General features: G+C 38.5%; 1 protein-coding gene across 1 annotated transcript in view; it reads right to left on the bottom strand.

Annotated features, from left to right (window-relative positions):
• Positions 1–16,242, bottom strand: part of LOC133773479 (ankyrin repeat domain-containing protein 26-like) — a 121,477-nt gene that overhangs the window by 19,457 nt on the left and 85,778 nt on the right. Inside the window, exons 15-17 of the mRNA XM_062210807.1 lie at positions 16,139–16,231; positions 15,243–15,371; positions 9,464–9,648 (exon numbers count right to left, since the gene is read on the bottom strand). Of these exons, the coding sequence (XP_062066791.1) occupies positions 9,464–9,648; positions 15,243–15,371; positions 16,139–16,231 (407 nt within the window). The remainder of the gene's footprint in view (positions 1–9,463; positions 9,649–15,242; positions 15,372–16,138; positions 16,232–16,242) is intronic.

Here is a 16,242-nt window from a genome sequence, read left to right on the forward strand (position 1 = left end):
ACAACTAGTAGAACATGAAACTGAGATAGTGACAAAAAACCACAATGAAATGAAGAACTCAATAGATCAAATGACAAACACATTAGAGAGCCTTAAAAACAGAATGGGTGAAGCAGAAGAGAGAATATCGGACTTAGAAGACAGAGAACAGGAAAGGAAACAGTCAAATCAAAGAAAAGAAGAAGAAATCAGAAATCTAAAAAATACTGTCAGGAATCTACAGGATACTCTTAAAAAACCCAACATTCGGGTTCTAGGAGATCCTGAAGGCATGGAAAGGGAGAAAGGATTAGAAGGCCTTTTTAGTGAGATCCTAGCAGAAAATTTCCCAGGTTTGGAGAATGACAGAGGCATCCTAGTACAGGAAGCTCATAGAACCCCTAATAAACATGACCAAAAGAGATCCTCACCACGACACGTCGTAATCAAACTCACCACAGTGAAACACAAAAAAAGATCCTAAAATGTGCAAGAGAGAAATGCCAGATTACTCTCAGAGGATCTCCAATTAGACTTACAGCTGACTTCTCATCAGAAACCCTACAAGCCAGGAGAGAATGGCGAGATATAGCCCAGGTACTAAGAGAGAAAAATTGCCAGCCCAGAATATTATATCCTGCAAAGCTCTCATTTGTGAATGAAGGTGAAATAAAGACTTTTCACAACAAACAGAAATTGAAAGAATTTGTCGCCACTCGTCCAGCCCTGCAAAATATGCTTAAAGATGTGTTACATACAGAAACACAGAAACACGGTAACCAATATGAAGGAAGGTAAAGGAAGGAAACCTCACAGCAAAAGATCACAGGAGTCTCAAACCAGATATTAGAAAATATCTTTGGCAAATGGCAGGGCAAAGTTACTCCTTCTCAATAGTCACATTGAATGTTAATGGCTTGAACTGCCCAGTTAAAAGACACCGATTGGCTGATTGGGTTAAGGAACAAAACCCATCTTTTTGCTGCTTACAAGAAACTCATCTTTCCAACAATGATGCATACAGACTGAAAGTGAAAGGCTGGAAAAAGATATACCATGACAACAGAAATGAAAAAAGAGTGGGCGTAGCCATCTTAATATCGGACAACATAAACTTTACCACAAAAACTGTCAGGAGAGACAAAGAGGGGCACTATTTAATGATTAAGGGATCCATTCAACAGGAAGATATAACAATTATCAATGTATATGCACCTAATCACAGGGCACCAGCTTATTTAAAAGACTTCTTAAGGGACTTAAAGGGAGACTTAGACCCCAATACAATAGTACTGGGGGACTTCAATACTCCACTCTCAGAGATAGACAGATCAACAGGACAGAAGACCAAGAAGGAGACAGTAGATTTAAATGACACTATAGCCCAAATGGATCTAACAGATATCTACAGAACATTTCATCCTACATCTAAGGACTTTACATTCTTCTCAGCAGTATATGGAACCTTCTCTAGGATTGACCACATACTAGGCCATAAAGCACGTCTCAGCAAATTCAAAAGAATTAGAATCATACCATGCAGCTTCTCAGACCACAAAGGAATGAAATTGGAAATTAGCAACTAGGGAATCCCCAGAGCACGTGCAAACACGTGGAGATTGAACAACATGCTCCTGAATGAACAATGGGTCATAGAAGAAATTAAAAGAGAAATCAAAAATTTTCTGGAAGTAAATGAGGATAACAGCACAACATACCAAAACCTATGGGATACAACAAAAGCAGTGTTAAGAGGAAAGTTTATATCAATAGGTGCCTACATCAAGAAATTGGAGAGGCACCAAATAGATGAGCTTTCAAGTCATCTCAAGGATCTAGAAAATCTGCAGCAAACCAAACCCAAACCCAGTAGAAGAAGGGAAATAATTAAAAATCAAAAAGAAATCAACAGGATTGAATCCAAAAAAACATTACAAAAAATCAGCCAAACAAGGAGCTGGTTTTTTGAAAAAATAAACAAAATGGACACCCCATTGGCCCAACTAACTAAAAAAAAAGAGAAAAGACGCAAATCAATAAAATCAGAGATGAAAAAGGAAACATAACAACAGACACCACAGAAATAAAAAGAATCATCAGAAATTACTACAAGGACGTGTATGCCAGCAAACAGGGAAAATCTATGAGGAAATCTATGAGAAATGGACAGATTCTTGGACACATACAACCTACCTATATTGAGCCAGGAAGACATAGAAAACCTAAACAGACCCATAACTGACACAGAAATTGAAACAGTAATAAAGGCCCTCCCAACAAAGAAAAGCCCAGGACCAGATGGATTCACTGCTGAGTTCTACCAGACATTTAGAGAAGAACTAACTCCAATTCTTCTCAAACTATTCAGAACAATCGAAAAAGAGAGAATCCTCCCAAATTCTTTCTATGAAGCCAGCATTACCTTAATTCCTAAGCCGGAAAAAGATGCAGCATTGAAAGAGAATGACAGACCAATATCCCTGATGAACACAGATGCAAAAATACTCAATAAAATTCTGGCCAATAGAATGCAACAACACATCAGAAAGATCATCCACCCAGACCAAGTGGGATTTATCCCTGGTATGCAAGGATGGTTCAACGTCCGCAAAACAATCAACGTAATACACTACATTAACAGGCTGCAGAAGAAAAACCATATGATTCTCTCAATAGACGCAGAGAAAGCATTTGATAAAATACAACACCCTTTCATGATGAAAACTCTAAGCAAACTGGGTATGGAAGGAACATTCCTCAATACAATCAAAGCAATATATGAAAAACCCACGGCCAACATCCTATTGAATGGGGAAAAGTTGGAAGCATTTCCGCTGAGATCTGGTACCAGACAGGGATGCCCACTCTCACCACTGCTATTCAATATAGTTCTGGAAGTTTTGGCCAGAGCTATTAGGCAAGAAAAAGAAATTAAAGGGATACAAATTGGGAAGGAAGAACTCAAACTATCCCTCTTTGCAGATGATATGATTCTTTATTTAGGGGACCCAAAGAACTCTACTAAGAGACTACTGGAACTCATCGAAGAGTTTGGCAAAGTAGCAGGATATAAAATCAATCCACAAAAATCAAGAGCCTTTGTATACACAGGCAATGCCACGGCTGAGGAAGAACTGCTAAGATCAATCCCATTCACAATAGCTACAAAAAAAATCAAATACCTTGGAATAAACTTAACCAAGGACGTTAAAGATCTCTACGATGAAAACTACAAAACCTTAAAGAAAGAAATAGAAGAGGATACCAAAAAATGGAGAAATCTTCCATGCTCATGGATTGGAAGAATCAATATCATCAAAATGTCCATTCTCCCAAAAGCAATTTATACATTCAATGCAATACCAATCAAGATACCGAAGACCTTCTTCTCAGATCTGGAAAAAATGATGCTGAAATTCATATGGAGACACAGAAGACCTCGAATAGCCAAAGCAATCTTGTACAACAAAAACAAAGCCGGAGGCATCACAATACCAGATTTCAGGACATACTACAGGGCAGTTGTTATCAAAACAGCATGGTACTGGTACAGAAACAGATGGATAGATCAATGGAACAGAATAGAAACACCAGAAATCAATCCAAACTTCTACAGCCAACTTATATTTGATCAAAGATCCAAAACTAATCCCTGGAATAAGGACAGTCTACTCAATAAATGGTGCTGGGAAAATTGGATTTCCATGTGCAGAAGCTTGAAGCAAGACCCATAACTTTCACCTTACACAAAAATTCACTCAACGTGGATTAAAGACTTAAATCTACGACCCGAAAACATCAAATTATTAGAGAGCATTGGAGAAACCCTGCAAGATATAGGTACAGGCAAAGACTTCTTGGAAAAGACCCCAGGAGCACAGGCAGTCAAAACCAAAATTAACATTTGGGATTGCATCAAATTGAGAAGTTTCTGTACTTCAAAAGAAACAGTCAGGAAAGTGAAGAGGCAACAGACAGAATGGGAAAAAATATTTGCAAACTATACTACAGATAAAGGGTTGATAACCAGAATCTACAAAGAAATCAAGAAGATCCACAACAGAACAAACAACCCACTGAAGATATGGGCCAAGGACCTCAATTGACATTTTTCAAAACAGGAAATCCAAATGGCCAACAGACACATGAAAAAATGTTCAAGATCACTAGCCATCAGAGAAATGCAAATCAAAACCACAATGAGGTTTCACCTCACCCCGGTGAGAATGGCTCACATCCAGAAATCTACCAAAAACAGATGCTGGAGAGGATGTGGGGAAAAAGGGACACTAACCCACTGTTGGTGGGAATGCAAACTGCTTAAGCCACTATGGAAGTCTGTCTGGAGATTCCTCAGAAACCTGAACATAACCCTACCATACAACCCAGCCATCCCACTCCTTGGAATTTACCCAAAGGAAATTAATTTGGCTAATAAAAAAGCCATCTGCACATTAATGTTTATTGCAGCTCAATTCACAATAGCTAAGACCTGGAACCAACCCAAATGCCCATCAACAGCAGACTGGATAAAGAAATTATGGGACATGTACTCCATAGAATACTATACAGCAGTAAGGAACAATGAAACCCAATCATTTGAAACAAGATGGAGGGATCTGGAAAACATCATGCTGAGTGAATTAAGCCAGTCCCAAAGAGACAAATTTCATTTGTTTTCCCTGATCGGCGACAACTGAGCACCAAAGGGGAAACCTGTTAAGTGAAATGGACACTATAAGAAACAATGACCTGATCAGCTTTTGTCCTGACTCTAGATGTACAATGTAATACTTTATCCTTTTTAGTATTTGTTGTTGTTGTTGTTGTTCTATTACTAGTGGTTGAACTCTGTAAATAACACACAATTATTCTTAGGTGTTTAAATTTTAACTGAAAAGTGATCCCTGTTAAATTTCAGAGTGGAAAAAGAGAGGGAGGAGATGCACAATCTGGGACATGCACAATCAGTCTTGCCCCAAATGATGGAGTTAGAAATGTGCCAGGGGATTCCAATACAATCCCATCAAGGTGGCATGTACCAATGCCATCTCACTAGTCCAAGTGATCAATTTCAGTTCACATTCAATGGCTTAGATAGGTCTAAAAATCAAAGGGATCACACAAACAAGACAAGTGTCTGCTAATACTAACTGATAGAATCAAAAAGGGAGAGAAAGATCCAACATGGGAAGTGGGCTACACAGCAGACTCATAGAATGGCAGATGTCCTAAACAACACTCTGGCCTCAGAATCAACCCTTAAGGCAATCGGATCTGGATGAAGAGCCCATGAGAGTATAGCAGGCATGGAAAGCCAAGATACCATGGAAAAGAAAAAAAAAAGAAGAAGAAGACCTAAATGAAAGATCTCTGTTAGTGAGATCCCAATGGAAAGAACGGGGCCATCAAAGAAGGAGGTACCTTTCTCTAAAGGGAGGAGAGCACTTCCATTTTGACTGTGACCCTACCGGAACAAGATCAAAGTCAGCGAACTCTAAAGGCTTCCATAGCCCTGGCAACTCATGACTAGAGCCTAGGGAGATTACTGACGCCATGAACAGGAGTGTCAAATTGTTAAGTCAGCAACAGAAGTCACTGTGTACTTACATCCCATGTGGGATCTGTCCTTAATGTGTTGTCTAATATGAAGTGATGCTATAACTAGTACTGAAACAGTATTTTTACACTTTGTGTTTCTGCGTGGGTACAAACTGATGAGATCTTTACTAATTACATACTGAATCGATCTTCTGTATATAAAGATAATTGGAAATGAAAAAAAAAACCTGGTGTTAAATTGGAAATGGCATAGAAAATTAATTAATTTTTTAAAAAAATATTATGTAGGATCTCTGTCTTTAATGTGCTGTACACTCTTATTTAATGCTATAACTAGTACTCCAACAGTATTTTTTTTTCACTTTGTGTTGCTGTATGGGGGAAAACTGTTGAAATCTTTACCTAATATATACAAAACTGATCTTTTGTATATAAAGAGAATTGAAAATGAATCATGATGTAATAGGAAGAGGAGAGGGAGTGGGAGGGGGGAGGGTTGTGGGTGGGAGGAAAGTTTTTGGAGGGGGAAGCCATTGTAACCCATAAGCTGTACTTTGGAAATTTATATTCATTAAATAAAAGTTTAATTAAAAAAAGAGAAATCGAAGAACATTTTTTCGTACTATTTGTTGAACTCTTTACTTAGCACAGACTTCATCTTCTGCAAATAAAGATAATGGCAAATAGGTTTTAGTTAAAAAAAAAAGAATGGGAATAGAAGAGGGAAAACAAGGGTGAGAGAGCAGGTGGGAGGATGGGTACTTTGGAAGAATCACTATGTTCATAAAGTTGTATTTATGAAATGCATTAAGTTTGTATACCTAAAACAAAAGCTTTCTAGAAAAAAGAGTTTCCGAAGCTATATGTCTCTTGAAAGACAGATAGATAAACAAATTAAGAAAGAGAAATCATGTGGTTTTTCTGCACTATAATTTAGAGAGCAGAAATAATCTATGTGTACATGAAATTACATGTTTACATAATATTATAGTATATATGGGCTATCTGTAAGTGGAACACCACTAAGTCAGATAATTATATAGAGACAAAAGCAAAGTGTCAGCAAAAAAGGGCAAGAAAAGGTCTAAATGTAAAGCTAAAGAAGAGAGGGAGATAGCATTAGAGGGAGGGGGTTGGGAGGGGAAGGGGAATGGAGAAGGGGATGGAGCAAGGGAGAGAGGGAGAGTGGGAGAGGAAGGGAAAGAGAGTGAGAGAGAAAGAGAACCTTCCACTGCTGGTTCACACTACAAATGCCTGCAACAGTAAGGACTGGGCCATGCCATGGCCAAGAAGAGTACTTCATGCGGGTCTACAACTTAAGTGTCAAGGACTCAGGTACTTAGCCATTGCCTGTTGCTTCCTAAGGTATGCATTAGATAAAAGCTGCAATTAGAGCACAGTGGGAACATAAACCCAGGCACTTTGATGTGGATCCTCAACAACCCAAGTGGTGCTTTAAGCATGAAGCCAATTTTCCACCATCCTCACTGTCCTCATTCTCAAATCTTTGCATTTCTGTAACTCTTTCTTCATTTAAACATATTTTGTATGTTTTATCAGTATGTGGGAGAGAACTCACATTTTCTAATTCAGGTTATCTGCAACATGTAGCCTAGCTATTTGTTCTATCCCATGACCATGATGAGCATCAAATTCAAATAGTTGTATATTTAATATTTCCCCCTTGTATTCCTGCTTGTATAGCTGTTTGCACTGAAATTAGCAAATAGCTTCTTCTTATACATGTTTTGTACTTTTTTTTAAAAGAAAATGCTTGTAACAACACAAACATTGTGCCTTTTTACTAGAATGATGTTCATTTGGGGTGTTTGTAAACTCCGAATCCCAGTGGCCTTCTGGACTTTTAGACTGAAGCATATATCTGGTGTCTAAACTTCAACTGGTGATACTTCGATTCACATAATCTGTCACTAACAAATCAACTGCTTGCTCTGGCCTCAGAATCAGCCCTTAAGGCATTTGCATCTGGCTGAAGAGCCCATGAGAGTATTGTAGGCATGGAAAGCCAAGATACCATGGAAAAGAAAAAAAAGAAGAAGACCTAAATGAAAGATCTCTGCGAGTGAGATCCCAGTGGAAAGAATGGGCCATCAAAGAAGGAGGTACCTTTCTCTGAAAGGAGGAGAGAACTTCCACTTTGACTATGACCTTGTCTAAATAAGATCGAAGTCAGTGAACTCAACAGGTTTCCATAGCCTTGGAAACTCATGACTAGAGCCTAGGGAGATTACTGATGCCATAAACAAGAGTGTCAAATTGTTTAATCAACAACAGAAGTCACTGTGTACTTACCTCTCTTGTAGGATCTCCGTCCTTAATGTGTTGTTCAATGTGGATTAATGCTGTAACTAGTACTCAACCAGTATTTTACACTTTATGTTCTGTGTAGGTACAAACTGATGAAATCTTTACTTAATGTATACTAAATTGATCTTCTGTATATAGAGATAATTGAAAATAAATCTTGGACGGCGCCATGGCTTAACAGGCTAATCCTCCGCCTTGCGGCGCTGGCACACCGGGTTCTAGTCCCAGTCAGGGCACCGATTCTGTCCCGGTTGCCCCTCTTCCAGGCCAGCTCTCTGCTGTGGCCAGGGAGTGCAATGGAGGATGGCCCAAGTGCTTGGGCCCTGCACCCCACAGGAGACCAGGATAGGCACCTGGCTCCTGTCATCAGATCGGCGCGGTGCACTGGCTGCAGCGTGCCGGCCACGGCGGCCATTGGAGGGTGAACCAACGGCAAAGGAAGACCTTTCTCTCTGTCTCTCTCACTGTTTACTCTGCCTGTGAAAAATTAAAAAAAAAATTTAAAAATTAAAAAAAAGAAAGAAAATGAATCTTGATGTGAATGGAATGGGAGAGGAAGCGGGAGATGGGAGGGTTGCAGGTGGGAGGGAAGTTATCGGGGGGAAAAGCCATAAACTGTACTTTGGAAATTTATATTTACTAAATAAAAGTTTAAAAAAATCAACTGCTTGTCTTCTTTCCTTTCAATTGTATCTACTGGGTTCCTTTCTTTTGAAATCATTTAAAAAAGAACAATAGGACATCTGCCATTCTATGAGTCTGCTGTGTATCCTGCTTCCCATGTTGGATCATTCTCTCCCTTTTTGATTCTATCAGTTAGTATTAGCAGACACTAGTCTTGTTTGTGTGATCTCTTTGACTCTTAGACCTATCAGTGTGATCAACTGTGAACTGAAGTTGATCACTTGGACTAGTGAGATGGCATTGGTGCATGCCACCTGTACTTAATATATACTTAACTGATCTTCTGTATATAAAGAGAATTGAAAATGAATCTTGATGTGAATGGAAGGGGAGAGGGAGTGGGAAAGGGGAGGGTTGTGGGTGGGAGGGAAGTTATGGGGGGGAAGCCATTGTAATCCATAAGCTGTACTTTGGAAATAAAAGTTTAAAAAAAAAGAACAATAAGAATCTCACTCACATGTGTTGAAAACATGTAGTGCATGTCCATTGTCATTTTTATATTCTAATATATTTCACTTAATTGAAGATTAGAAAATCAGTGGTTGGTATATCCCAGGAACTGAGAGTATATTTTGAGATAGAAAGACATTTTCAAAACCAGGTTCTTTCCTCCTTTTTAAGGAAATGTCAGGAAGAAAGAAACAAGGCTGAAAATACAGTCTGAATTAAAATATTTTATGCTATTGCTACATCTTTTCAGCCCAACACACACACACACACACACAGACACTCCTACTCATGGTGAAATACAATACAAAGCTTCTTGACCAAAATGGACATACAACCTGGAAAGAAGTAAAATCTCTAATGTGTATGTTTTTCAATTGTTATATGCTATCTTTTTAAAGCATATCATATACATACAAAAAGCAAAACAATATAAAAAAGAGAAATTCAAATTTTCACATGCCTGCAGCTGGTTGTTTTCACTTCCATCAAGTTTTTCCTTCTCTTTTGGTGTTGCTTCTATGGCATTATGCACTGGAGAAGAAATGACTTGCTCTGATTCTGGTTCCATGCTTGTATAATTCTTAATTCCATGATAATCACACGACTTCTTGACTATGGGTGATAGTAATCTTCTCTTATCAACGCCTACAATGCAGAAACATGGTGTCAATATTTGACTCATATGCTTCACTTCTTGATGTAGTTAAGTCTCAAATCCAAAAGACTTTCTGGACCACTAGAATGAGGCATATAGCCCTTATTTAATTCATTGTGCTATTTTACTAATCTTTTTATTGCTTAGTACCCAGAACAGACCTATGTAGTTAAATATACTTAGTATTAACAGCTAGATTAATAATGTTACCATATTCAATGCCATCTCACTAGTCCAAGTGATCAATTTCAGTTCACAACTGATGGCTCTGATAGGTCTAAGAGGCAAAGGGATCACACAAACAAGACTAGTGTCTGCTAATACTAACTGATAGAATCAAAAAGGGAGAGAAGGATCCAACATGGGAAGTGGGATACACAGCAGACTCATAGAATGGCAGATGTGGCCTCAGAATCAGCCCTTAAGGCATTCAGATCTGGATGAAGAGCCCATGAGAGTATTGTAGGCATGGAAAGCCAAGATACCATGGAAAAGAAAAAAAAGAAGAAGACCTAAATGAAAGATCTCTGCGAGTGAGATCCCAGTGGAAAGAACGGGGCCATCAAAGAAGGAGGTACCTTTCTCTAAAGGGAGGAGAGAACTTCCACTTTGACTATGACCCTATTGGAATAAGATCAAAGTCGGCGAACCCAACAGGCTTCCATAGCCTTGGCAACTCATGACTAGAGCCTAGGGAGATTACTGACGCCATAAACAAGAGTGTCAAATCGTTAAGTCAGCAACAGGAGTCACTGTGTACTTACATCTCATGTAGGATCTGTCCTGAATGTGTTGTCTAATGTGCAGTGATGCTATAACTAGTACTGAAACAGTATTTTTACACTTCGTGTTTCTGTGTGGGTGCAAACTGATGAAATCTTTACTAATTACATACTGAATCGATCTTCTGTATATAAAGATAATTGGAAATGAAAAAAAAAAGCTGGTGTTAAACTGGAAATGGCATAGAAAATTAATTAATTTTTTAAAAAATATTATGTAGGATCTCTGTCTTTAATGTGCTGACCACTGTTATTTAATGCTATAACTAGTACTCCAACAGTATTTTTTCACTTTGTGTTGCTATGTGGGGGCAAACTGTTGAAATCTTTACTTAATATATACTAAACTGATCTTCTGTATATAAAGAGAATTGAAAATGAATCTTGATGTGAATGGAAGGGGAGAGGGAGCGGGAAAGAGGAGGGTTGCGGGTGGGAGGGAAGTTTTGGGAGGGGGAAGCCATTGCAATCCATAAGCTGTACTTTGGAAATTTATATTCATTAAATAAAAGTTTAATAAATGAAAAAAAAATAATGACATTGGCAAAAACGTAAAAAAATCTAAATGAGTGCAGACTGTATAATACAGTTGTAACTTTACTGAAGAATTTAAATCAATAAATAAAAATGCACAGCAAAAAACATATAGAAAATAATATTTAATTTTAGCAATTGCAAGTTTAAATAAGCTTCATCAATCATTGAATACTCACTTCTTTAGCCAATGCTTTTAATTGTCCAAGGTCAACAAACTACTTCAAGAAAGACTAGATGTCTTTCTGTGTTGAAGGAGTTCAGAGCTGTTTTAAAACTTCTGCTTCTTAGATGTCTCAAGCTCATGGATAGTCAAGAAAAAAGTCATTTGGGTAGGTCTATAAATTTGGATGTGTGGCTTATCATTGCTACTCTGGAGAAAATTGATAATGTCTATGAAGTGCAATATTAAATGTACAGGTAACACAGAAAATAAAACTGTAGGGTAAAATATTTTATGATTCCTACATATCTAATCATATGACTGATTCAGAACACTATATTACCTGCTACCAACAGAATACAATTAGATGCTGTTAATAAACAGAGAACTGAAATTGACTGTCATGTATTATATTTAATGATATTGTGCTCTTTAGGCCGGCGCCGTGGCTCAACAGGCTAATCCTCCACCTTGCGGCGCCGGCACACCGGGTTCTAGTCCCGGTCGGGGCACTGATCCTGTCCCGGTTGCCCCTCTTCCAGGCCAGCTCTCTGCTGTGGCCAGGGAGTGCAGTGGAGGATGGCCCACGTGTTTGGGCCCTGCACCCCATGGGAGACCAGGAGAAGCACCTGGCTCCTGCCATCGGAATAGCGCGGTGCGCCGGCCGCAGCGCGCTACCGCGGCGACCATTGGAGGGTGAACCAACGGCAAAAGGAAGACCTTTCTCTCTGTCTCTCTCTCACTGTCCACTCTGCCTGTCAAAAATAAAAAAAATAAAAAAAAGATATTGTGCTCTTTAAAATCAGTATTTCTTGTGCACTGTTTTTCATAAAAATTTGAAGTAAGAGACTACATGGATAGAGCTGAGGAACTACTATTTAGCTAATTGTCAGTGAATCCCATAAATACTGACAAGTCCATTTCAGAAAATATAAAGTCATATAAGGTACAAAATAATTTAATATTTTGTTTTGGAAGATGATGTTTTAAAGATTTATTTATTTGAAAGGAAGAATTACAGAGAGACAAGGAGAGAAGGAACAGCACCATTCATCCACTGGTTCACTACCCAAATGACTACAGTGGCCAGGCCTCGGCCAAGCTGAAGTCACACTTGGAACTCCAGGGCTCAACTACCTGGGCCATGGTCCACTGTTTTCACAGGCACATTAGCATGCAGCTGGATCAGATGTAGAACAGCTGGGACTCCAAGTGGAGCTCACTCGGGATGCCAGTGTCACAGGCAGTGGTTCAACCCACTGCGCTACAACACCAGTTCTGTAAGATGATTTTTAGAAACAATATCATATACAGTTCTAAGTAATACTTGTAGATTCAGAGGTGGATGAATATAGTATGCATTATGTTGTGTTTCACTAGGTAATAACTGGATCTCTAGATTTCTCAGCTATTCAATCTTCTGTATATAATCCTAGAATCCACTCTAAATTTATGCTAAATGACTACAAAAAAGTACTCTTTACCCTAATTCTATGATTTATATGTGGCTTGGGTTACAAGAGTAATACAAAACTTGCAAAATGGTATTCTATTGATCGTAGGCTGCATAAAAGGAGTGAACAAAGTAAAAGGATTTTTTGGAATGTCAGCATGATGGCAATATGAAGACATTCAGAGGTACTTGAGGGTTGAGATATGATTTCTACTTACTATGTTTCAAATAGGTCAAGGAGAACAGAAATCTCTCATAGAAACATAGCTCCAACAATAATCATTTCTTCATCTTTAACAGATTTGTCATTTGTCAATTATCTAAGTGCTGTGGATGTGGACTGATTAAACATGGATCGCAATAAATATTTATATAGTCAATTCCCAAATTTCCAGATCTTTGACAATTTTTATTACTGAGCATCAAACTACTAGAATCGGTCTAAAAATGTAAAACTAGGGTTTTAAATTATGAGAATAGAAATAATATAACAAATAAGACTACTGTTTAAATTATTTTTTCAGAGAAGCAGCCCCAAGTCTTCCATTCTCTATGCCTCCTCACATCTCTCCTAAATGGTTTATTGCTTTTTTAATGTCCAATACCTGTCATTCACATAAGTGTGTAGTTATATTTAATTAACTATTGTCTTACTTTTTCTACATGTCATTTTTCAGTATTACTTTGACTCACTTAAACATTGTATCATACACTTTGCTTCCTAATGGCAGCATTTTTAGAAATAATCAGAAATCTACAGAGATTTTTTAGTAACAAAGTTCATGTACAGCCACTGCAAGTTTAAATATGCATCACCATCTTTAGGTTTCTACATTTGTGAAACAATAAATATGATATTCACAAACTGAAGATTAAAACCATATGATCATCTCAATAGATAATAACATCATTCCAACTAAGCAAAAAAAAGGAGAGAAAACTCAAATCAATAAAATTGGAGATAAAAAAGGGAATATAGGCCGGTGCCCTGGCTTAACAGGCTAATCCTCCGCCTTGTGGCGCCGGCACACCAGGTTCTAATCCCGGTTGGGGCGCCGGATTCTATCCCGGTTGCCCCTCTTCCAGCCCAGCTCTCTGCTATGGCCCGGGAAGGCAGTGGAGGATGGCCCAAGTGCTTGGGCCCTGCACCCGCATGGGAGACCAGGAGAAGCACCTGGCTCCTGGCTTCGGATCAGCACAATGTGCTGGCCGCAGCGGCCATTGGAGGGTGAACCAACGGCAAAAAGGAAGACCTTTCTCTCTCTCTCTCTCTCTCACTATCCACTCTGCCTGTCAAAAAAAGAAAAAAAGAAAAAAAAGGGAATATAATAACAAACATCACAGAAACAGACATCAGAAATTTCTAAAAACAGTTGTATGCCAACAAACTTGGAAATCTAGCAGAAATGGATAGATTCCTAGACACATAAAACCTACCTAAATTGAGCCATGAAGAAATAGAAAACCTAAACAGACCCACAACCATGACAGAAATTGAGCCAGTAATAAAGGCTCTCCCAACAAAGAAAAGCCCAGGAACAGATGGATTCACTGCTGAACTCTACCAGACATTTAATGAACTAACTCCAATTCTTCTTAAGCTACTCAAAACAACTGAAAGGGAAGGAATCCTCCCACATTCTTTCTACAAAGAAACCATTAAAAAAGATAAAAAGATAACCATTTTATCTTAGAGATTTACTTGTTGTTTAAAAAATTTATTTATTTGAAAGGCAGAGTTATAGAGAGAGAGGGAGAAGAAGAGACAGAAAGAGATTTTCCATCCAATGGTTCTCTCCCCAAATGGCAGTAAAGGGCGGGGGTGGGCCAGGCTGAAGCCAGGAATCAAGAGCTTCCTCCAGGTCTCCCACATGGGTGCAGGGGCCCAAGGACTTGGGCCATCCTTCCCTGCTTTCTGAGGCACATTAGCAGGGAGCTGGAGAGAAATGGAGTAGCTGGGACTCAAACTGGCACCTACATGGGATGCTGATATTTGCAGGAAGCAGCCCATCCCTCTAAACCACAGCATCAGCTCCTGCAGATTTACTTTTATTTTTGAAAGAACTTGTCTTGCTTCTTTATTTCTAAGAGCAAAGTAAATATTTGGAGCACAGTAAATAAACTTGTAAATCTCAAACAGAGAGGAAAGCACACCACATAAATCATCAATAAAGATCCAGAACTGTGTTGGGAATAATTACCAAAAGAAGTATATAGTTGGGGGCCAGCACTATGGCGCAGTGGGTTAAAACCCTGGCCTAAAGCATCGGCATCCCATATGGGCGCCGGTTTGAGACCCAGATGCTCCATTTCTGATCCAGCTCTCTGCTATGGCCTGGGATAGCAGTGGAGGATGGCCCAAGTCCTTGGGCCCCTGCACCCACGTGGGTGACCTGGAGAAGGCTTCTGGCTCCTGGCTTCAGATCAGTGCAGCTCTGGCCATTGTGGCCAACTGGGGAGTGAACCATCAGATGGAAGACCTCTCTTTGTCTCTCTCTCTCTCTCTGACTCTCCTCTCTCTCTATGTAACTCTCTCAAATAAATAAATAAATCTTTAAAAAGAAAGAAGTGTATAGTTGGAGACATATTCAGAAAACAGGTTTTTTTTAATTTAATTAAAAAGGTTTAAAAGATTTACAGCCAGTTACTTACTTTTGAGACTCTCCTTTTTAGTAGCTTCAGGCTGCTTAGTTTGAGAGTCACTTCTTGATAACGAAGCAATCTCCTCAGGCAATAGGTTTTCAATTAAGATTCCTTTTTCCTGGGCTTCAAGAAGAAGTGCTAAACAGAAGAATGAAAAAAAAACAAAAACAAAAAAAACAAACAGATGTGCAATGCAACTTTTGGCCATGCCAAGTAATCCTCAAATTTTACCCAAGGAGGTGAAATGAGAAATCACGTGGTCAGTTTTTGTCAAGTGTGTATGAAGGTAGTGCTGTTACTTTGGAAAATACTGACCATGCAAAAAAAAAACAAACAAAACCGACCAATAACTTTGCTTCTGTTCTTCAGTTAGCAGTGTCATCGCCCTTACACTTCAGGTCAAAGTGTAAATTATACATAAAACGTATATTTAAATGCTTAGTGAATCAAAGGAAAAGGTCTTCTGCTGAGTTTAGTTTTAAGACTCTCTTTGCGATTTGAAGATACTGTCACTTTTTTCCTAAAGCTTTTCCTCAATCTTCTGGAAACGTGGATCTTCCACCATTGCTCTAAAACTGGTTTTCTGGCTTTGGTGGATGCACATCCTATTCAGACATTTTGACCCATTTTCTGAAGTGGGAAATGTGCATAAATTTCAGTTTTCATGAGGGTGTATGAAAGAAACCTTGTCACATAGTAGTCATTGATCATTCAAACACTAATCAAAAGGTGTCAAGGCTTTCAATTTAGTTATCTAGCTATTTTAGGATATTCACATTTGTCAAAAATATGAAATTTCTACTAAATATACCTCAAATAAATATTCAAAAGAAAGACCAAAAGAAAGAAGATCTTCAGATAAGTTCTTAAAATAATTTAATGATATGTATAAATATTATACTTACCCTTTTGTCTATTCAGTCTAATTATTCTTTGTTTTCCTTTTCGCATTTGAGCTTCTGATTCCAAAGATTTTTTCTCAGGTGTAAGATCTGCATCTGATATTTTA

Source organism: Lepus europaeus, chromosome 14 (assembly GCF_033115175.1).
Source record: "Lepus europaeus isolate LE1 chromosome 14, mLepTim1.pri, whole genome shotgun sequence".
Taxonomy (NCBI): Eukaryota; Metazoa; Chordata; class Mammalia; order Lagomorpha; family Leporidae; genus Lepus; species Lepus europaeus.